Below are 22443 nucleotides of genomic sequence, written 5' to 3'. Positions count from 1 at the left end.
ATTTCAATTAATTTCCTCACTCAATTGGTAGATAAAGAATTTCATCAAAAACGAAAGTGCGAATCTGATGTAATTCAAAAACCGTATAGAAAGGTAAATTTTATGATATGTGAAAATGCTAAGTTGTAATTTATGTTAGTACGAATTATTTCTGTGTCATGAAAAGGATTCCATATAATTCCCAAATACTTCCTAGTCATTTTACAAATATTTCATGGAACTTCTCGCCATTATTTAATGAAAAGAAGATACGATAAAACCTGCTCTGTCACGCCTTGCGCTATTGCGTATACAATGAATATTATTTTCAGAAAGAGAAGGAGTTTAATTAATGAAAACACCGTAAAATAAAATACTTTAAGAAGTGAAACTGCCGCACAGTGGTTACGTTCAGGTCATCAGCCGAGGAGAGCCGCTTTTTCCATTTTAAGGCAAGAATATACTTTAGGGCCTAAATGAACACGTTACGAGGATTATAGTAACAGTTTTGATCAAAATTTTATTTCTATCCAACAGATCCGTTTTCCATAACAGAACACATTTACGTTACGTAGCAGTCATTGTGTCTTAGTATTTCGTGAAAAAGTCGTTCTGAGTGTATTCTTTTATGCCGTTGTTCGTAAATCGGCTCATTTACAGATAAATGCGTTTTAGAAATAATCACACGTTTTAGATTAATTTGCACAGACCTGTTAGTGTTCAAAAGTAGGGTAACAAAGGCGATTCTAAGTCAGACATTGTAATCGTAATTTAAAAGTACTCGTCATCACATTGATAGCGACAGGTTTAGTACACATACCGTTTCCTTATTACGAACTAGAAGTCTGTATAAAACTTACAAGGTTTCTGAATGTCTATGGAAGCATGGCTATCCTTTCTGTCTTAAGATCCAAAACCAGATAAGATAGTGATGTGCTATGTGAACGTTCTGACTAGTACCAAAGGTGTTCCTCTGGATTCAGGTCGGGTCTCTGAAATGACGAGTCAATTTTAGGAATTTATTGTTTACAAACCATTGCCTCACGGAGACTGATTTATGACAGGATGCACTGTCATTCTTGTAAAAAATTAAAAATCAGCAAGAGCTAAAGATGATGATGATTGTGATGCTAATGATTTGGGTCATTAGTGCCATGACGAAAAGTCAACATGCAAATCTCATAGGTGGGGTGAAGGCAGTCCCCACATGCGGAGCAGTTTATAACGTATTAAAGACTGCCACCCTTCCCTACCAGAAGAGCTAAAGAAACTGGTACACGTGGCTAACACTGTGTAGTGCCGCAACACGACGTGGCATGGACTCGACTGATGTCTGAAGTAGTTCTGCAGAGAACAAACCATGAATCCTGCAGGGCTGTCCATAAATCCGTAAGAGTACGAGGGGTTCAGATTTCTTCTGAATATCACGTTGCAAGGTATCCCAGACATGCTCAATAAAGTTCATGTCTTGAGAGTTTGGTGGCCAGCGGAAGTGTTTCAACTCAGGAGAGAGTTCCTGAAGCCACTCTGTAGCACTTCTGGACGTGTGCGATATCGCATTGCCCTACTGGAATTGCCCAAATCATTCGGAATTCACAATCGACATGAATGGATGCAGGTGATTCGACAGGATGCTTACGTATGTATCATATGAGAGAGTCGTATCTAGACCTATCAGAGGTCCCACATCACACCAACTGCACTCGCTCCGTACCATAATAGAGCCTACACCAATTTGAGCAGTCTCCTACTGGCATGCAGGGTCCATGGATTGAAAAGACTGTGTCCATCGCCATACACGTCCATCCAATCGATAAAATTTGAAACGAGACTGTTCGACGTCATCAACAGTCCAATATCGATGTTGATAGGGCTAGACAAGGCGTAAAGCTTTGTGCTGTGCAGTCATCGAAGGTAAACGAGTGGGCCTTCGGCAACCGAAAGCCGATGTTCAATGGTTCACACGCTGACACTTTTTGGTGGTCCAGAATTTAAATTTGCAGGAATTTGCGGAAAGGTTGCACTTCTATCACGTTGAACGATTCTCTTCAGTCGTCGTTGGTCCCGTTTTTGCAGGATCTTTTACTGGCCACAGCTATGTTAGAGATTTGATGTTTTTCTGGATTATTGCTGTTCACGGTGCACTCGTAAAATAGTCTTTTGGAAAAATCCCCAGTACATTGCTACCACGGAGATGCTGTGTGCCACCGCTCGTGCACGCGACTGTAACAAATTCACTTAACAGAATGAGATTTTCACTCCGCAGATGAGTGTGCGCTGATATGAAACTTCCTGGCACATTAAAACCGTGTGCCCGACCGAGACTCGAACTCGGGACCTTTGCCTTTGGCGGGCATGTGCTCTACCACCTGAGCTACCGAAGCACTTGCCCGCGAAAGGCAAAGGTACCGAGTTCGAGCCTCGGTCGGGCACACAGTTTTAATCTGCCAAGAAGTTTCAAACTCACTTAAATCTTGATAACCTACCATTGTAGCAGCAGTAACAAATCTAATGGTTCAAATGGCTCTGAGCACTATGGGACTAAACATCTGTGGTTATCAGTCCCCTAGAACTTCGAACTACTTAAACCTAACGAACCTAAGGACATCACACAACACCCAGTCATCACGCGCCAAAGAAAACAAATCTAATAACTACGCCAAACACCTGTAGTCTTATATATGTGTTGCCGACAGTAGCGCAGTATTCTGCCTGTTTACATATCTCTGTATTTGAATACGCATGCCAATATCAGTTTCTTTTGCTCTTCAGTATATTTTTAACTGGGCAACGACCTCACTGAAGGTCCACGAGGTGGCCACCTCACGGACCTTCTGTCAGGGAAAGCTCTCGTCTGCAGGAAGTATCCACACAGAGTGCGCCAACGTCCATAACACTGCCCATTGTCGGCATAGCGACCACAGTTGAGACTTCCGTTGGCGGAGATGCAGAGGATGCTGACAGCTACTCAGCCAACGACGAAACGGTTCTGTGCCCAGTATCACGCTGGCGTATACTTTGGTAAAGGCAAACGAGGAGAACGAACGTTTCCATATTTCATTCGTCGTCGCCATACAGATCAAGCACTTGGCGTTATGTTAAGGGATGCCGTCTTGTATACAAGACGGACACCTCTGTTTCGCGAATCAGGTAAATTGGACAGGGGCCATTACATTTCTGATCTGTTGTCTCTCAACAAGACAACGCAAGGATGTAATGAAATTGCTTGTGCTGTCCTCCATACAGAGGTAAATGAGAGAGACTGGCAGTTGCGTCTATGGACAACGATCAGGTTTATTGAAAATTTGTGCTGGACCGAGACGTGATCCCGGATTTGCCGCTTCTCGCGAGAGGTCGCCTTACTGTTAGGCTATCTGAGTATGCATCACGGCCAGGTTCAAATTTCCATATGTGGTCAACCCAGTGTCTACAACCTGCCCTCGTACATTCATTACTTATTGTATATTCCCGTAAATAGGAGAGAATTTAATTGAAATCCGCTTACCCGTTATCGGCGAACAAATACGATACTGTAACGTCTGTGTCTTTCAGAAATACGATGCAATGTTCCTTCAGACAAGCTAGCATGTTCGAAGAAACTTTGTATCGCACTTCTGAATAACACGTATTCACACAGAGATGTTAGTCTGCTGCCCCAGCCAGCACCTTTACTGGATCTCTCGGAATTAGGTACGCCACCGCTGGCGAACCAATACAACTCTGGCGTGTAGATGAAGCAGTATGGAGTGGTGTGTGTGTGTGTGTGTGTGTGTGTGTGTGTGTGTGTGTGTGTGTGTGTGTGTGTTTGTGTTTTCATGTTCAGTTCGCCTTGATGACCAACTGGGTTACAACTGCTCCAGACGCGGTTCAAATATCGTGAGAAAGTGATTTAATCCACCTATTTCCGCACTTGGAGCTTTGACAGTAGACACCTCAAACGTCTGTATAGAACCATTTCACACCAGCTTTCTTTGGATCCCGTCTCAGTTTCTGAACCGTCAGTCTGCGGTGTACTACTTTAGACACGCCCAGAACAACTGAAAGGCGGCACTGACATAAATTCAGTAATAATCTGAAGTTTAGATGCAAAAAAAAAAAACTTATGCTTTACATCAGAATTTTCATGAACTATACAATTCAGTTACTTATCCTCTGTAATCCACATCCATGTTTATGTAATGACAGCCTCCTTTACCTTGCCATATGTGTGAAAGAATGAGATAGTATGTGTGTCTTTTCGGATTTACAAAGCGTGTGGCAGACTAGTTGCTTTTCGTCTGCTGGGGTACAGGTAACTAAATATTTCTTCACCTGGGCAAAGAGGTCTGTCCTTACTGTTCGTCTCTTGTCTGCTGATGTTCGTTGCGGTAACGACACCTCAGTTCTTTCCGTTTTTCCTAAGTGTTTCTCTGGGTACTATCGCTTGGGAGGCACTTTGCCGCTGGTTGTTGGTGAACACGGTTCCTTTTTCTTAAATGCGGTCTTGCTACAGTAAAGTAGCTACGTATGCTTAAGTTCTTCAGCCAAACTGAAGCGTTTTCTCCCTTTTTTCAAGATGTATTCACTTAAAAGCATAATGCTTTATTAATATTATGGGTTGTTCGAGGTTTCGATTTAGTGAGTATTCTTGGTTTGCTCCGTTCCTTTGGAACATTGCCATGGGGTGGTTCTGCACAGCGTAGTGTTTAGGCCAAGTTACAGCGATCTTTACCCTGTGCGAATATGAGAAATTGTGTCTTCGTGTACGTGTGCTACTTTCTAATATGATTTATGGGTCTTTACGTGCCTTATTAATATGAGCCTATATGTACCGATTTTCATGTACGCTTAGTTACACATATTTCAACGTCTTCCTCGTTCAGTGAGCCGTCAGCTCTAGTTTCTGTATTTGATCTCTGATCCTTGTTACACTCTAACATCTTATGTGATTTTCGTAGTTTTTAGGGCGTATTTTAGGTAAACTTTTGTTTGTGGGGACCTTCAGCTTTCCTAGTCTCTTTCATCTGTTGTCCATTCTTGGTGATTTAATCTAACCGTTTTAGTCATGTACACACTATTCAGTGATTTCGTGATTGTTATCTGTTTCAGCAAGGTGCTGCTCGATCAGTGATTTCTTCGCCCACATGTTCTTTCCCTTTCCTCACATGCAACTGTTACCCAGAAAGTAATGCACCGCATTCTTTTCTCCAACAATTCTTTATTGCACATAAGGAGAATTACACGCACGAAAGAATGGTGTTTTATCTACACACCCTATTTTTCCACGTAATCTCCATCCCGTTCTATGGTCTTCCTCCAGCCTGAAACAAGGGCGTGTATGCCCTGTTGGTACCAATTCTTGTGGTGGAGCCAACATACTTATTGTTGCGCATTCGTTGCATTGTTTTCTACTGAGAAAAAATGCGATGCATTACTTTCTGGGCAACCCTCGTATATTGTGAGCGTGAATTGCCGTGTCTTGTTTTAGAAAAGTTGTTTCCGTCGGTATAAATCCCTTTGCCGTAATTTCATGCTCTAATGATAATTGATGTCTCTCCGAAATTCTGTAATTCAGTTTGATTATATTAAGCTGAGAGTTGCTTTTCCTCTGCTTTCATCTCCCGTACGATAAATTTAAATGTAAAAGCTGCGTTTCTTAATGTGGCCTGGTGATGTGTGTCATTTTCTGACACCAGCCAGCTACTGAATCACGATGTTTCACCGTATTTCTCATCCGTGAATTTAAGAATAAATGTGCTAGTAGGAAACCAATACCGTATGTCACGTATGCAGTTTATTGTCTGATTACGTAATTTGATTTTGCTTAACTTGAGTGAATTAATGTAGGTCCTTTTAATTCTGATTATGCAATCAGAAAATTTTCCATTTCGGTCTGATCTTTTGTATGTAAAGAACTGCTTCGGCTGGTAGCGACCTTTTAATTTATAGCTTCAACACCGATAACGCATGTGCACTTTGTAAGGGGTCAACCACCCCTTACGTATTGAGCACGAATATCTTTGCCTCACGTAGGTCGCAGTAGGTACTATAGATAGGCAAGCGCCCGGTGCTGCCAAGTAGACAGTGTTGAGACTCCGACTAAGTTGTTGGCTGCAAAGCGAGAAGGGCGGATTTCGGCGGGACGGCTGACCGCAGTTACAAGTGGGCCTGGGCCTGACCTCCAGCAAATAAGTAAATGGCATTAACTGAGTGGTTTGTTGATGTGTTAAGAGCTCATTTTGCACCGTGATTACGCGACAACCGCGCCAAGCAGCCACGATTTGGATTGCAGTGAGGATTGTGCATTCAGTGCTACATGAAGAATATTGGCGTCTGACGATATTAATAGGCGACCTGTTGTAAGTTAACCATTATTATTTTGTCACACGAAGAGAGTAATTGCCTCATTCATGCTGTTTAGACAAGATATATAGAACCTTAACAACGAAGTATGTACCGATTATTGCTACCTGACATCCTAATTAGGTTTGCTAGATTTGATACGAAACAACTCCAGCGGAAATATTAACGGATCAGCCTTTATCAGTTGCACACGGTCAAACTCTTCTAAGCTGTTAGGCTATTATTCACTAGTCAATAATGGTGGTTCAATAAGGGAGTTCAAAGTACTTACGGGCATTCAGCCAGGTTGAATTTTCGACAACTGCCGATATTTCTTATTCAATGACCAGTATTACGAGCAGACAGATGGAGTTGCGATGGGTAGCCCGTTATCTCCTGTGATTGCAAATCTGTTCATGGAAGACTTCGAGGAGCGTGCATTGGAGTCGGCGCCATTGAAACCTGACTGTTTTTCAGATACGTTGACGATACTTTTGTTGTTTGGCCGCATGGCAGGGAGAATTTGAATGCCTTATTAGAACATCTTAACTCGATCCACCCCAACATTCGTTTTACCATGGAGGTGGAAGAGGATGGTTGCCTTCCCTTTCTTGACGTTTTGGTTAGGAGGAAGATGGATGGATCGTTGGGACATGAAGTTTATAGGAAGCGTACTCACACTGACTTGTATCTGCAGGCGGACAGTTGTCATCATCCGGCCCAACGTGAAGGGGTACTTCGTACCCTGGTACACAGGGCACATGTCATCTCCGACGTTTAGACTTTGCTGCTGAGCTGGCCCATCTTGAGGCTACCTTCCGCCACAATGGGTATAGTGAAAGACAGATTGAACGGGCGTTGCGATATCAACCAACTGTGCGCCAGGTGACTGATGATAATTCTCAGTTGACTCCTAAATCTATTGCCTTTTTGCCCTACATAGGAAGCACTTCAAACAAGATAGGTCGTATTTTACGGAAATACAATGTGAAATGTGTTTTCCGACCTCCATCTAAGATTAAAGCGCTTTTGGGGTCTGTTAAGGATGATCTTGGTTTACGTAAGGCAGGTGTTTATCGCATTCCTTGTAGCTGTGGCATGGCATACATTGGTCAGACCATCAGGACCGTGGAGGACCGGTGTATTGAACATAAACGGCACACGCGACTACAGCAGCCTAGCAAATCTGCTATTGCCGAACATTGTTTGGACACTGGTCACCCCATGTGGTATAATAATACCGAGATATTAGCATGCACTTCCGGCTATTGGGATAGTGTGATTAAGGAGTCTGTTGAAATTAAATTGGCTAGCAACCTTGTGAATAGGGATTGAGGCTTTTGTTTAAACTCGGCCTGGAATCCTGCTCTTTCACTTGTTAAAAAGCATAGGGACAGAGTTAACGTTTCCTCAACTACCAGTCCATAGTTTCTTACTATCGATAGCTCTGACTTCGTTCATCTTTGGTGGCTTTTGTTTAGGTGTGTGTTATCTTTTCTGTTCAGACTCGCAGAACCGAGCTCTCGTGTTTTCTGCACTTCGTCTGGTCGTTGCAGTTAAGCCTTGAAAATGGCGGAGTGTGCATCCGCCGAAATATCAGCAGTTGTCGAAAATTCAACCTGGCTGAATGCCCCTAAGTACTTTGAACATAGTTAACGCCAGGAGAAGCTCAGGTTACACAATAAGGGAGTGTTTCAACTTCCATCCATAACAATGGACGAGAGCGTATGTTACACACCCTCTCTTCTTTCTATAGACATACGTAATTTCTATGCCCCTCTATTCCACATCTGTAACCACGTATACATCTATCCTGTGTTCATTCAATCCCTTCCAACTCTCCCACCTACGCCGCCATTAGCGTGCGCCCTCTCCCCACGGTCGCGCCGCGCGGTCTTAGCCTCATTGTCAAGGTTCGTACGCAACCCCCACGCCTCCCCCTGTTGGAGGTTTTGGTCATCCCTCGGGCATGGGTGCGTGTGTGTTGTTCTTAGCGTAAGTTACTTTAAGTTAGATTAAGTAGTGTGCCCTCAGCAGTTTCGTCCCACTTACCACCACCGTCCCCCCATCCCCCCCAACCATCAAAGCCGCTAAACTTCCCCTTTGCAGCTACTGAAACATCAGTTTACATCGTACGTCTATTACCACTGCTGACGCCCCGTAAGCTTCACCGTGACGTCAGCACAAGATGCATTCACACTGGATACATCGGTACCCGCCTGATCAGCGTCAGCTACAAGTTTAACAACGTCGTCATGTCTTCCGAATAACAATATTGGTCCCAACATGTCCCATTCCACTGACCAAACGTCTTCAACAACTTCATCCGATAAACATCCTCAAATATATTAGCATAGATTTTCCCTTCCAGAAATTCTCAATACAACCACTAATCCACCCAAGCGATGTACCCTTCCTCGTTAACTCGCCGCAACTTCTTTCGCGACACATTGATTTGTGTATCCCCGACCTGGTCCTAAGTTCCTCACCTAATAAGCGCATTCATTTGAAGAAAACTATACCGTTTAGTTATATGTATTCCTGTTTTTTGCAGTAAGTATTTCAAAATAACCTAACCCTGAAATTCTGATTTACACTCCCTTCCGTTGTCCCAACTCTTCGGCAAAAAAATTTGTAACCTCATTCCATTTCCGCGCTCCTCGGTTGACAACCCCCGCCCCGTAAGTTCCCGCTACAACTGCAGCAACTCCACTGCCGCTATCCCACCTCATACCACGGTGGAAGACACTGAATCGTTCATTCCTTGTTCTCTTTCTACCCGTAAATGTAACTGCTAGAAATCTTAGTATACCGGGTGAACCATTATTAGCACATTCGCACGCCACCTCATGATCCTTGGCATACTAATAGTTCATAAATGTCCGTAGGAAAATTTCGTCCTGTCTAAATTTTTGGCAGAGAATGGTCGTCGAGGAAACACAATTTGGTGACACTCCACTCACATGTACTATAAATATATTCATCAATAGTTTGCACGTGTGCTGTTTACTTGGCACTGTGGATAAAGCTTTGCGTCAGAATACCGGAGTATATAACTAAGATAGCAGGTCTAGGTCTAATTTTACTTTCTAATGTTACACTGATATGGAATCTGGCTTCATAATCAATGTACAGCATTTACAGCAGATCTCACACAAAACACGTGAATTATTTAATACCAATACATATATGAGAGCACAATTGTTTTTATTATTTCACTTCTCAAGACGTAATTTGCCTTTGCTTTTATGTGTTTACTCTGGTTTCTGCTAATTGAAAATTTTGGTTCCTTTTTCTTCAGTTATACCCCTTAACCCAAAGTACAATGAAAACAGATATTCCCCTTCTCTCCTTGGCCTAACCCTACTTTTTTTTACCTAAATAGTTCCGCTGCAACCACAAAAATTATCTTTCCACGTCGTCAGAGTTCGTTGTTCATCACTACTTCAGCTGTATTCGAACCCAGTTTCCGGTGCATCTTCCTGCTATTTGTTCCATCGATTACATCTAGGCCCATAAATGGATTCGCAGACCCTGATGTTCAGAACAAAAATTCTGCCCAGTGGGCTAACTTCGCAGCACAGCTATACACTATGGAACCATGGTCTTGCCGTGCACGTAATTACATCGATGTCAAATTACCTTTCTTTGATGACCGTTTTACACCCAAAATATGCACAGAATGCGTCTTAATAGAGACTTTCTGTATCGTTGGCATGCAAAGAATCACGCTGTGGCGTCCGAGTGCGAGAATTTTGATTCACCTAGTACAGTATAACAAAAATCCCTTTGCCACGCACTTCACAGCAGGAAAACTAATGTTACCGCAATCACTGAAGACAAATAATTTAAATGACAGATTTTTTGGCTGATTCGTTTTGAAGACTGAATATTTAATCTTACTGTTGGTCACCTTTTCAAGAGTCCTAGCTTTTTTCGCGTATTTGTGAGCACTTTTAAGCGAATGTGACACTGAATTTTCTGAGAGTTGTTAGATACCTGGAGAAAGTTAACCCCGGGAAAATACGCACCACTGGAATCAAATGGCCGAGTTTTGGGGAAGTATTTTGTCTGTACTTTCCTAGGCGACGAGATCTCATTATGCAATAGTTTACGATACGCCCTGTGAGAGATTTTACGAAGGTGGTTTAAGTTTGGTAAAAAGGCAAAAAAAATTTTGTATCGTAAACGACTCAACTTATTTCTTGACACCATCTCCTTTAAGGGATGTACACTTGGCCCACCCTTCCTGTAACTTTTTCATCCCAAGGGAAAAATAGGTTCTGTGAAACTCTGCAGAATACTCTGACTGCACCTATCACTTTCTCATTTGACGAAAAGTCGTTCCCAGCAAGCCAAATTAGGAAACAGGAAGAAGCCACTTGGAGCTAAGTCTGGTGAATAAGGTGGATCAGGAACAATTTCCGAGACAAGTTCATGCACTTTCGCCATTGTTATCACTGATGTGCGATACTCGTTGACGAGTAGATTTTCGCCTGCCAGTCTCCGCCATCTTTCAGACAACCCAAGTTTCAAACAATCCAGCATCCAAGCATAATAGGGTCCAATTATGGTTCTACCTTTCTCCGAGTAATCTATGAGGATTACTCCTTGGGAATCCCAAAAAACAGTGGCCATTTCCTTACCAAACGAAATGCTCCTTGCCTCCTTCAGTGCACTTTCACCAGCCTTTGTCCATTGTTTTGACTCCCGTTTTGACTCTGTTGTGTAATGATTGTTACGGCGTGAAGTCAAGCGCCAGCACACTAGTCGAGAACGAGAGCACAGATGGCTGTGAGATGAAGTCAGCCAATCGCACCTCCAGGACGACAACGCAACAGCAGTGGCCCCTATGTGAAGAGGACATAAGCGCCGCGACCGAATGGTGACGGCACATCCAACAGCAGCTTCAAGATTAGCAACTTCTATAGCAGCTTCAACGCCCGTCACTTCGCTTGTACTCTTTATGTAACACGGACTTGGGATTGTCTATGGTGAGGAAGACTGGTTATTTTGTATGTCGCCCTCTAAATGGCTCTAAGCACTATGGGACTTAACATCTGAGGTCATCAGTCCCCTAGACAAAGAACTACTTAAACCTAACTAACCTAAGGACATCACATACATCCATGCTCGAGGCAGGATTCGAACCTGCGACTGCAGCAGCCGCGTGGTTCCGGAGTGAAGCACCTAGAACCGCTCGGCCGCAACGGCAGGCTGTCACCCTCTCATTGCGACACATCTGTGTAATTGCGAACGTTAAGCATTTGAATTTTCTTATTGTAATAAAACTCTTTAGTTGATTTATTTCATTGTTGTCTAGTGAAACAAGTATACAGGCTTCCTAGACCCTACAATGATGGATCAACGTTTCAACAACATTCACAAATCGGAGGAAGAAGTCTTGTGGAGTATGATTAAACACCACCAGACACTGTGTTGAAATGTAGTGCCGGAAGCGCTTTTGGGAGACTGAGCAATCGGGGCGCCCACGTCGCACGTATCATCTTCTAGCCAGTTCTCCTTGGAGGATATTAAGCAGTCGTTCACTTTAGACGCCTACAGACTCAGCAGTCTCTAAAATTTTTAATCGGCGGTCTCGCATTGCCTTATCAAGGACTTTGTGAATGGTTCCTTTGTGGTGACTTCAACTGGACAGCTAGAGCGAACTTCGTCTCCGGTGCTCGTCCGGCCACATTTAAATTCATTAAACCAAAAGTAAATGGTGTTCAATGATGGTGCACAGACCGCTTTAACTTCATGCAATTCCGTTTTGATCTGTGTGGAAGTCCAACCCTTGAAATGAAAATGTTTACAAATAGCTCGAAACCACATTTTCTCCTTTTATAGTCTCAGTCGACACACACCAATTCAGATGGCTGTTATCAGTGAACTGTAGGCTGTACGTTGTTGAATACCTTATCCGATCCTTGGAATAATCAAGCGCACCAACCATGAAAGCACAACAAAAGTGTTCCAGACTTATCAAACCATCCTCGTAGAGGTATAGAGAGAGAGAGAGAGAGAGAGAGAGAGAGAGAGAGAGAGAGAGAGAGAGAGAGTGTGTGTGTGTGTGTGTGTGTGTGTGTGTGTGTGTGTGTGTGCGCGCGCGCGCGTGGAGCAGTGTTGTCAGCAACCAACACAGGCTAAGTGCCCTGATGGGTGGTCAGGACTGCGTGACGAAACAGCAGCGCCCTCTACGGCTGGCCACAGGTGGGAGTTGTGCAACGTGTGTCGTGCTGTGTCGTGTTGTAGCGCTACGTGACTGGACTCCGCCCATCCGCGGCGCCGCGCCGTGTGAATGGTCCGAGTCCTCAGCGCTCGCCCGAGTGCGCTCAGCCGGAACGCGGCGGCTGACGGCTGGAATACGAGGCGGCCACAGCCGCGCACCACCCGTCCACCTGTAGCGCTGGTCGTGCAACCACTCTCACGAAGGCGGGCGTTTCGCGGAACTTCAGTCTGTCACCCGCTTCCTCCGGGATGGGCTCAAATACCCGACCCGCCATCCAGATACACGTTTTTGTGTCATTTTCCAAAGTCTCTTAACGTTAATTACGTAACTGTTCGTTTGAATCGCTACCACCAACTTCCTTCCCCAGCGCTTCGTCAATTCAGTCCTGTGCTCCGTTCCTAATGATCAACGGCTCGTAAAACCTTTCCTGATCCTGTACGATATGAAGGGCAGGAAGATCAATAGGTCGATTGAACTGACCGCTTTGTGACATCCCAGATTTCTTTTCTTGAGTCATCAGTCTTATCAATAGTTTGATGCGGCCCACCACGATTTCCTCTCCTGTGCCAACATCATCACAAAGAAGCAACTGCAACCTACGTCCTCAACTATTTGCTGGATGTATTCCAGTTTCTGTCTTCCTCTACAGTTTTTGCCCTCTACAGCTCACTCTGGTGCCATGGAAGTCAGTCCCTCATTTATTAAGAGGATGTCCTGTCATTCTGTCCCTTCTCCTTGCCGGTGTTTTCCACATATTCCTTTCCTCTCCGAATCTGCGCAGAACTTCCTCATTCTTTACCTCATAAGTCCACCTAATTTTCAACATTCGTTGTAGCACCACATCTCAAATACTTCGACTCTTCTGTTCAGGTTTTTCCACAGTCCATGTTTCACTACCATACAATGCTGTACTCCAGACACGTTCTCAGAAATTTCTTCCTCAAATTACGCCCGAATTTGATATTAGTAGACCTCTCTTTGCCAGGAATGCCCGTTTTGCCGGTGCTAGTCTGCTTTTGATGTCCTCTTTGCTCCTCCCGTCATTGGTATTTTACTGGAAGGTAGCAGAATTCCTTAACCTCACATCAAGGCCTTTTTCCTAGTGCTATTCTGCTTTTCATGTCCTCCTTGCTCTGTTCGTCATTGGTTATCTTGCTGCCTAGGTAGCAGTATTCCTTAACTTCATCTATTTCGTGACCATCAATCCTGATGTTAAGTTTCTCGCTGTTATTTCTAATACTTCGCATTATCTTCGTCTTTCTTCGATTTACTCTCAACCCATACTCTGTACTCATTTAGGCTGTTCGTTCCGTTCAGCAGATCATGTAGTTCTTCTTCACTTTCACTCAGAATAGTGTCATCAGCGAATCGTATCATTGATATACTTTCACCTTGAATTTTAATTCTACTCCTGAACATTTCTTTTATTTCTATCACTGCTTCCTCGATGTACATATTGAACAGGAGCAGCGAAAGGCTACATGTCTTCCACCTTTTTTACTCGTAATACGAGCACTTCGTTCTTGGTCGTCCACTCTTATTAATCCTTCTTGGCTCTTGCACATATTGTATATTACCGGTCTCTACAGCTTACCCTTATTTTTCTCAGCATTTCGAACATCTTGGGCCATTTTATATTGTCGAACGCTTTTTCCAGGTTGACAGAACTGATTTAACATGTCTCGATTTTCCTGTACTCTTGCTTCGATTATCAACCACAACGTCTGAATTGCCTTTACCTTATCTAAAGCTGAACTGATCGCCATGTAAGACACTCCGCTTTCTATCCCATTTTTCTGCATATTATTCTTGTCAGCAACTTGGATCCATGATCTGTTAAGCTTATTCTGCGATAATTCTCGCATTTGTCAGCTCTTGCAGTCTTCGGAATTGTATGGATGATATTTTTCATAAAGTCAATTGTTATGTCGCCACACTCACATTCTACACACCAATGTGAACAGAATTTTGTTGCTACTTCCACCTAATGATTTTAGAAATTCTGATGGAATGTTATCTATCCCTTCCGCCCTGTTTGATCTTAAGTCCTCCAAAGCTATCTTAAATTCTGATTCTAATACTGGATCCCCTATCTCCCCTAAATCGATTCCTGTTTCTTCTATCACATAACACAAATCATCTTCCTCTTAGACGCCTTCAATGGACTCTTTCCACCTGTCCCAGATTTTATCAGCGTGTTGGATCTTCCAGTAGTGATCTGTCGCACAATCCCACACCTATAGACTAAGTGTGGCCGACCAACATTATCAAGAGATGAAATACAGGGTGCTTCAAAAAGGACATTACAAGTTTGAAAATTCATATAAATTAATTCATAGTACCTACAGAGGTGATTGTAGTGTCAATTGCAGAGGAATACATCAAGTTTTGTCTCGCGTAGTTCTCTAGTGCCGAATGGCACCGTAAGGAGCGCGAGCGGCAGTTGCATAAAGATGGCTGCCTTCACTGGACCCGAGAATTCTAGCTGTGTGTTTTGGTTTGAAGAATCGAAGTCGGCGACAACAGTTCAGCGTAATTTCCGCACGAAGTACGCTATAGATCCTCTTACTAGGTCCACATTTTATGAGTGGTATAAATGTTTTGTAGAAAGAGGGTGCTCGGTAAGACGTAGGAAATCATCAGGTCGTCCAAGCGCATCTAACGAAGTCGTTGAGCGAGTGACGAGTGAAACAAAGTTTTGTCGACAGCCCTACGAAATCAACGTGGCGTGCATCTTGCGATCTGCCAATCCCACATAAATCTATTTACCATACGTTGAGAAACTATTTGCATATGAAACTGTACGGATTGACGATAGTACAAGCAATAAAAGACACTGATAAAATTGCTCGCAAGAACTTTTGTATGGATATGTTTAATCGATTACACGAGGATGAACATTTCTTGGACAAAATCATCTGTTCTGACAAGTTGACTTTTCACGTAAGTGGCAAGGTTAACATATGTAACTGTAGAAGTTGTAGCAGTGAAGATCCACATAAAACATTGCGACAAGTTCGTGATAGCTCTAAACTAAACGTTTTTGTGCATTGAACAAGTTTACGGCCCATTTTTTCCGTGAGGCAACCGTCAACGGGATAGTGTACCTGGATATGTTACAACAATTTTTGATACCACAGATCGGTGAGAATGACAAATAACGAAATATTTACTCCATGCAAGATGGTGCACCACCCCACTAACTTGCTAATGTTAGGGATTTCCTTAGTGACCACATATCGTCTTTATACCTCCTGTGCCGGCTTCTCTACGTGAACTTAGAGCAAGAATTTATGCCGCCACTGAGCGAGTTACACCTGAAATGCTACAGAGAGTTTCGGAAGAAACTCACCTCCGATGGTATGTGTGCAGGATAACCAGCGGAAGCCACATACAACATCTTTAGTTTAAAGGTAAACACTTGTGTTTCGCTACAAAATAACACTAAACCCAGCTCTGTATCTTCTTTCAATAAATTTATATGAATTTTTAAAGTTGTAAACCCCGTTTTGAAACACCCTGTAAGGCCACACGTTGCACCTGCTCCGTGATCAGGGAGCACTGGAAACTGTCTGCTTGCAGCAGGATAAGAACACGCGTGAATTTGGCCAGGTTAACGCTGACACCTTAGCGCCTTCAATCATGGCTACTCTGGTGTTGTAGAAAAGGTGACTGGACAGTGAAATGACATGCTGTTCTCTTCAGTGACGAGGGTGGGTTGTTTCGATATGCAATTGATGGGCGTACACTCTGATGGTGTAGAGCTGGTGAGCTGCCTATTCCAGAGCGCACTCGCCCACGGGAAACGGGTCCTTGCCCTGGCTTCGTATCTTTGGGGAGGGAGGGGGGGGGGGGGGGGGGGGGCGCAAGCATCAGTTACGACACGCGGTCACATTTGGTGTTTCTGCTGGATGAAGTCCCCGCTACATTGCGCAGGGCTGTTATTCCCGTGCTGCTGCCATTTCTTCGACATGACGATCTAGTGTTTTTTCACCAGTGCACGAGTGCACGTCTGCATACGGATACTATGACGCTACGTACTGTTTGTGGTGTTCGCTACGAACTGTTTGTGGTCTAGAATTACTACCCTGGCCAACAAGATCACCAGATCTGTTGCGAATTGAACGCATTTCGATAATTTATTCGTTCTCCTAGGCCGTAGAGAACCATTACTGAATTGCAAGAAAAGGCGTAAGATGCTTAGTACAGTATCACAGGATGCCATTCGACACCTTTGTGATCTTCTGTGAGCAAGAGAACTCGCCTGGGTTGCCGCCAGAGGGGTGACACTGTGTAATAATACGACTGTGTGGGCACCCTTTTCTCTGACATTCGTGTTCTACTTGATCTAAATTTGTTATCATGTACTCTTACAATGATGGAACATATGTGACCTCACTTGTCAATAAGATGGCCTTATCCCTGAGGCTATTTCAATTTTTTTTCCAGCAGTGTTGGTACAGCGGTGCAAGTCAGCCTTGTCCACAGGTGGAGTAATTTCACTTACTGAGGGCCGGAATGGCGACGACGGCGATGACGAAGCCGGTGCCCGAGCAGCTGGAGAGGAAGGCTAGCGTGGCGGCGCCACTGTGGGCCACCAGCACCACGGCCAGCCAGCAGTAGTCCACCACCAGCCAGCACAGCAGCGCCGCGCGACGCTCCTGTAACACAACACGACGTGGTGTCTATCTGAGAGTCCACCAGCACGTCTCAGTAACAGCGCCCAGTTGTGACACAGTAACGTAATTTAAGGAGTTTGCTTAAATCTAAAGTTACAGTTTCCATGTAGAACAACTAAAAATTAGGATACTTCGAAAATCAGATAAACTACTAGGTGTAGTAGTATGAAACCGGAATTTGGTTGCAATAATTACGTTTGTTGTTCGAAAGCGAAACACTATTTTATTGAAAATAATCTCCATTGCTATTTATACATTTCTCTCACTCTACGGCAGGCTATCAATGCCACGCCAAAAAGCAGTTCTTCTTTTGAAGCGAACCAATCAGCGAGCCATTTTCGTACAACTTCATACGAATTTGAGCGTTTTCCTGCGAGAGCGTGTCACAGTATTGCAAATAGATAATAGGACCTAGCCAAATCTGGAGAGTAAGCCACATGTCTTAGTACTGCCCAACAGAAAGCCTCGACCGTTTCCCTGAACCGTTTTGCTCTGTGTGTGATGGGGCATTATAATGGAGCAATAGGACTACGTTGCTTTTTTTTCTACATTCCGGTCGTCCTTCACGTAATGCTCGATTTAAATCTATCATTTGCTGTCACACGACCGGTTTCGGACTGTTATAAGCCCATCCTCAGGTGTCGTAGCTATGCGATGGTCCCCTGGCGCCGCGTGTACCAGGTGCAGTGTGCTGCCTATGAGCGCAGAACAGGGAGTACACCGCGCCTGGTAGCACAGCTACGACACCTGAGGATGGGCTTATAACCGTCGGAAACCGGTCGTGTGAAAATAAAGTAATTTACAACTGAAGCGGTATTTTCAACCTCTGCTATAATGCTGAGTTGCAGATGTTCTTCCAACAAGACTGTTTGCTATCATTTGCTGTAGGTAGCGATCAGTGTCAACGGTTTCACCATGTTTTAGCAACTCATGTTAGATGACATTCCTGATCCCCATCAAGCACAAAGCACTGTCTTCCTTCCAAAGCGATTTGGTCTCGCAGTGGATTTCGATGGTTTGCCTGGATTCACCGATGAATTAGGACGCTTAGGATTCTCAAAATTTATCAGTTTTTCGTCACCTTTCACTGTTCGATGGACAAACGACTTTCTTTTGTGTCTGGGGAACAGCATTTCACAAGTGGTGTTTTGATTTGCTTGCTGTCTTTCATTCAGTTCATGCGGAACCCATTTTTCCAACTTTCTCCATCTGTCCTGTAGTATTCAACCGAAGATAAAAGGCTTTCTGCGACACATTCAATTGTTGCGCCTGGGCCTGTTCCTGTTGATTTTTACAATTATCTTCATCCAATGAAGTCTGCAGCTCATTGCCTGACAACTTTTTCGGTGGTTTCACGCGCTACTCATTTCTCACGTCGAATTCACTACTGTTGAGTTTTTTTAACCACTCGAAACCCACTGTTGTCCCAAGAGTATGTTCGCCGAAAGCTTCGACAAGCATTCAATGCGATTCTGTAGCAGTTTTCTTCAAATGATAACAGAAAACCAATGCTGTCCACAATCATTGTTCGTAGGCACAAAACTCAATATGTTTACGTGTTTGAAAAAGATACCGATGTATGGAACTTGCTTTAGCGTGTGTTGATATTCGTCGTCAACCGTTACAGGAAGCAGATAGCACTGCAGGCGCGGTCTCACGGGCCATACACTGACGGCTGGAGAAATTCCGGTTTCTTACTTCTACACCTGTTAGGTAATGGTCTCAAATAAAGAAACGGTAAACTAACGTCCACTTCTGAGGCGAGGAATTATAGCCTTGATGTCTCAAATGTCCCACTTAATTATTTTCTCTCGGACAGACCGCTATTTTCAAGAATTCCGGGACAGACACGAGGAATTTCAAGAAAAAAAAAATCACCGAAGTTCTGATAGTAATTCGCCTCTCATCTTTGTCAATTTACGAGTTCTGTACCAAAAAAATCATTTTATTCTCCTTCCTCAGTCGTCACAACCATAAGAGCGAGTGCCATAACTAAAATTAATATCAGTGCTGAACGTTTCAAAACTATTTATTACATTAAGGAGAAGTGGTCAAAGATAGAGAAGGAACTTCCAAAAGAACATTCCAGGATGCATGAAAATGTGGAAATACCGGCCGACCATATTGTTGGAAAAGGGTGTTGCTTTGAACGAGACATGGAGTAAATACGTGTAAACTGAATGAAAATATTATAACTGTAACAGACTTACTTTATAGCGGGATGAACACTGTTAAACAACTGATCCCACCTTATCGCTATCAACTCAGGTTACCTGTCCAGTATGGTACAGCAATTGCGGCTCCGAAATGTAGAGCATATTGGTGGAACATCCGAGGGTTGACTGAAAAGTGATGGCTCCACCTTCGTAACTCTTCAACAGTTGGCAGCATAGATATGCGGCAGGTACTGGCTTATTCCGTAGCCTTTTCTCTACATCTCAAGTTGGCGGGAGGCCTTAGCATTGAAAGGTTGTGTTATTACAGTGTGATGTATGGAACCCTGCTCAGACGGTCGGTCAATGCGATTTAAGCAACGTGCAATTAATTATTTTGACAGCAGAAGGTGTCACCCCAAAGGAGATTCATCAGAGAATGAAAGCAGTTTATGGTGATTTTCTTGATGTGAGTACTGGGCGTTCTTGTGCGAGTAAGTTTAAAGATGTTCAAACGGTGAACATCTGACGTGTGTGACAAACAAAGCGTTGGACTTCCTGTGACAGCAACCACCGAGTTGAACAAGAAAAATGTTGAGAGATTTATTCAGGACGATCGTCGTATTACTCAGAGAGGAAGTGTAAGCATAATCGGCATTTCACAAAAACGTGTGGGTCACATTATTGCTTTGCTTGGCTATGGGAAGATCTGTGCACGATGGGTACCCCGGATGCTGACTCCTGAAACGAAAGCGCACAGACTTTACGTTTACCAGCAACTCCTCTCGTGTTACGACAGTGAAGGTGACGTCTTTCTCCATTCAATTGTGACAGGAGACGAAATGTGAGTACACCATTACGACCCGGAGTCGAAACGTCAGTCTATGGAACACCGACACGAAGATCCGCCCCATAAAAATAAATTTAAGCAGTAGCTCTCAGCTGGAAAAGCATGGCCACAGTGTTCTGGGTCGCAAATGGTGTATTTCCTGTTTATTTCCTTGATCGTGGAACAACAATAAATTCAGTGCGTTGAATCACAACGCTGCGAACTCTGAAACGACGGCTAACAAGGGTCAGAAAGGAAAAGGGAAATGTTTTCCTGCAGCATGACAATGCCAAATCACGCCCGCACAGCAGAACTTCAGAGACTGAATCTCACCACTGTACAGAATCCTCCATACAGTCTAGATTTAGCACAGCCTGACTTCCATCTGCTCTCGATAATGAAAGACGATCTTCGGGGACATCATTATACTTCTGGTGAAGACGTTGACAGAACTGTGAGACTGTGGTTGCGGAAACAGTCTCGACTTCTTCGGTGACATCTTCAGAAAACTTGTTCATTGTTGGCAGAAATGTACCCAATTGGCTGGCGATTATGTGGAAAAGTGAATATTGGTAATTAAAGACAACATTTGAAGGTTTATTTCTGCTTTTGATTTATGAAAAAATTCCCATCCAAACCCAAGTAACTAAGGTGGAGGCATTACTTTTCATTCAACCATCGTAGAAGACCATCAGATTACCAAAGACATATCATGAACTTAGAAAGTAATAGCGTACCTCTTTACAAAGATTTGTGTGTAATGGTATCACGTTGATCTTAATAGGAAGACGATCGTACTTCATTTTCATAAGGTTTTACAATATTACGTTAGTCTGATTAAGTGATGAAAAAAAGAAGATCCATTGTATCTTTACACGTGGAGCATTGACAAGAGAGAGCAGTTGAACAGAGGGGTAACAATTCTACATTTGCATCTGTACTTCGCCGGCTACCTTGCCATGTGTGGTAGGTAGTACTTCATGTAGCCCTAGCCTAGCAACTACCCCCATCCCCGGACACCGCTCCCTCCCCCCCCCCCCCAACCCCCCAACCCCTACAGATCCGCTTTCGTTGACATTCACGAATGACCCGTTGGAGGAACGACAGTTTTAAGCTTGTTCGAATCTTTCTGATTTTACCCTCATGGTCTTTTCCAAGATATATGTCGGAGGACGCAAAATGTTCTTTGATTCACCTATGGGAGCATTGTCTCGGAATTCTGAAAGCAAACGTCACAGTAATGCAGACGAATCACTGTGCCTGCTACTGGAGTTGTTCGAGTCTTTTCGTGGCACTTTCTTGCTTAATTAACGAACCCGAAACGAAACGCGTTGCTCCTCTTTGCAGCTTCTGTATTTCCTCTATCAACTCTACGTGATACGGTACTACCACCACCACACAAATAATATGCAATTGTCATTGGTTCGGGGTGACAGGATGGCTTGAAATGCAGCTTCTTGTACGGAAAGATGTCTAGTCTCGCTTAATGGTATAAGCATGTGTACCATTTCTGTTCTGCAGCACACCTGAAACATTAGTGAACCACGTATGTACTTACGTTGCAGGATCCCAGGATGAGCACTATGTTGAAGATGACCAGCAGCGCTCCAACTGTGGTCAGGATGATGCTGGATAGCATGATCACTGCAACACACATGTCACTCATCACTGATCATTAAACTACAACGAAATGTTTTTCGTAGCAGTGTTCCCGCAACAGCGAGAGCAACAATGGTATATCAGGCAGGTGCTGACAGATGTGAATGCAGTTAAACAGGCCTTGGTTGCCTAATATTGGCACGAATTATTTACAGAAGAAAAGAAAAATTGGTGGAAACTGATCGCAGCGAAGATCAGTTTAGGTTTCGGAGAAATGTAGAAACGCGTTAGGCAATGCTAAACCTACAACTTATTCTGGAAGGGGAATCTCCGTTCATAGCATTTGTAGATTTAGCAAAGTTTGTGACAATGTTGACTGGTCTACACTCTCTGTAATTCTGCAGGTGGTAGCGATGAACGGCAGGGATTGAAAGGATATTCACAACTTGTACAAAAATCAGAACGTAATTTTAAGTGTAGACGGGCATGAAACGGAATCTGTAGTTGAGAATGGAGTGAGACAAGGTTGTAGCCTGTCCCAGATGTTATTTAGTCTCTACAATGCTTAAGCACTTTGGAAAAGGGATTAAAGTTCCTGCAGGAGATCTCAAAACTGAGTTTACCGACGTCGTATTTTTGTCAGAAACGGCT

The 22443-nt window shown here is 43.7% G+C and overlaps 1 protein-coding gene across 1 annotated transcript in view; it reads right to left on the bottom strand.

Moving 5' to 3' along the window:
• LOC126336000 (uncharacterized) overlaps window positions 1–22443 on the bottom strand; it is a 113030-nt gene that overhangs the window by 4330 nt on the left and 86257 nt on the right. The window contains exons 5-6 of the mRNA XM_049999478.1: window positions 21752–21837; window positions 17040–17193 (exon numbers count right to left, since the gene is read on the bottom strand). Of these exons, the coding sequence (XP_049855435.1) occupies window positions 17040–17193; window positions 21752–21837 (240 nt within the window). The remainder of the gene's footprint in view (window positions 1–17039; window positions 17194–21751; window positions 21838–22443) is intronic.

The sequence above is a fragment of the Schistocerca gregaria genome, chromosome 2, assembly GCF_023897955.1.
Source record: "Schistocerca gregaria isolate iqSchGreg1 chromosome 2, iqSchGreg1.2, whole genome shotgun sequence".
In the NCBI taxonomy this organism is placed as follows: domain Eukaryota; kingdom Metazoa; phylum Arthropoda; class Insecta; order Orthoptera; family Acrididae; genus Schistocerca; species Schistocerca gregaria.
Note: the sequence above shows the minus strand (reverse complement) of the source record. Positions and strands in the feature narration are given on the sequence as shown.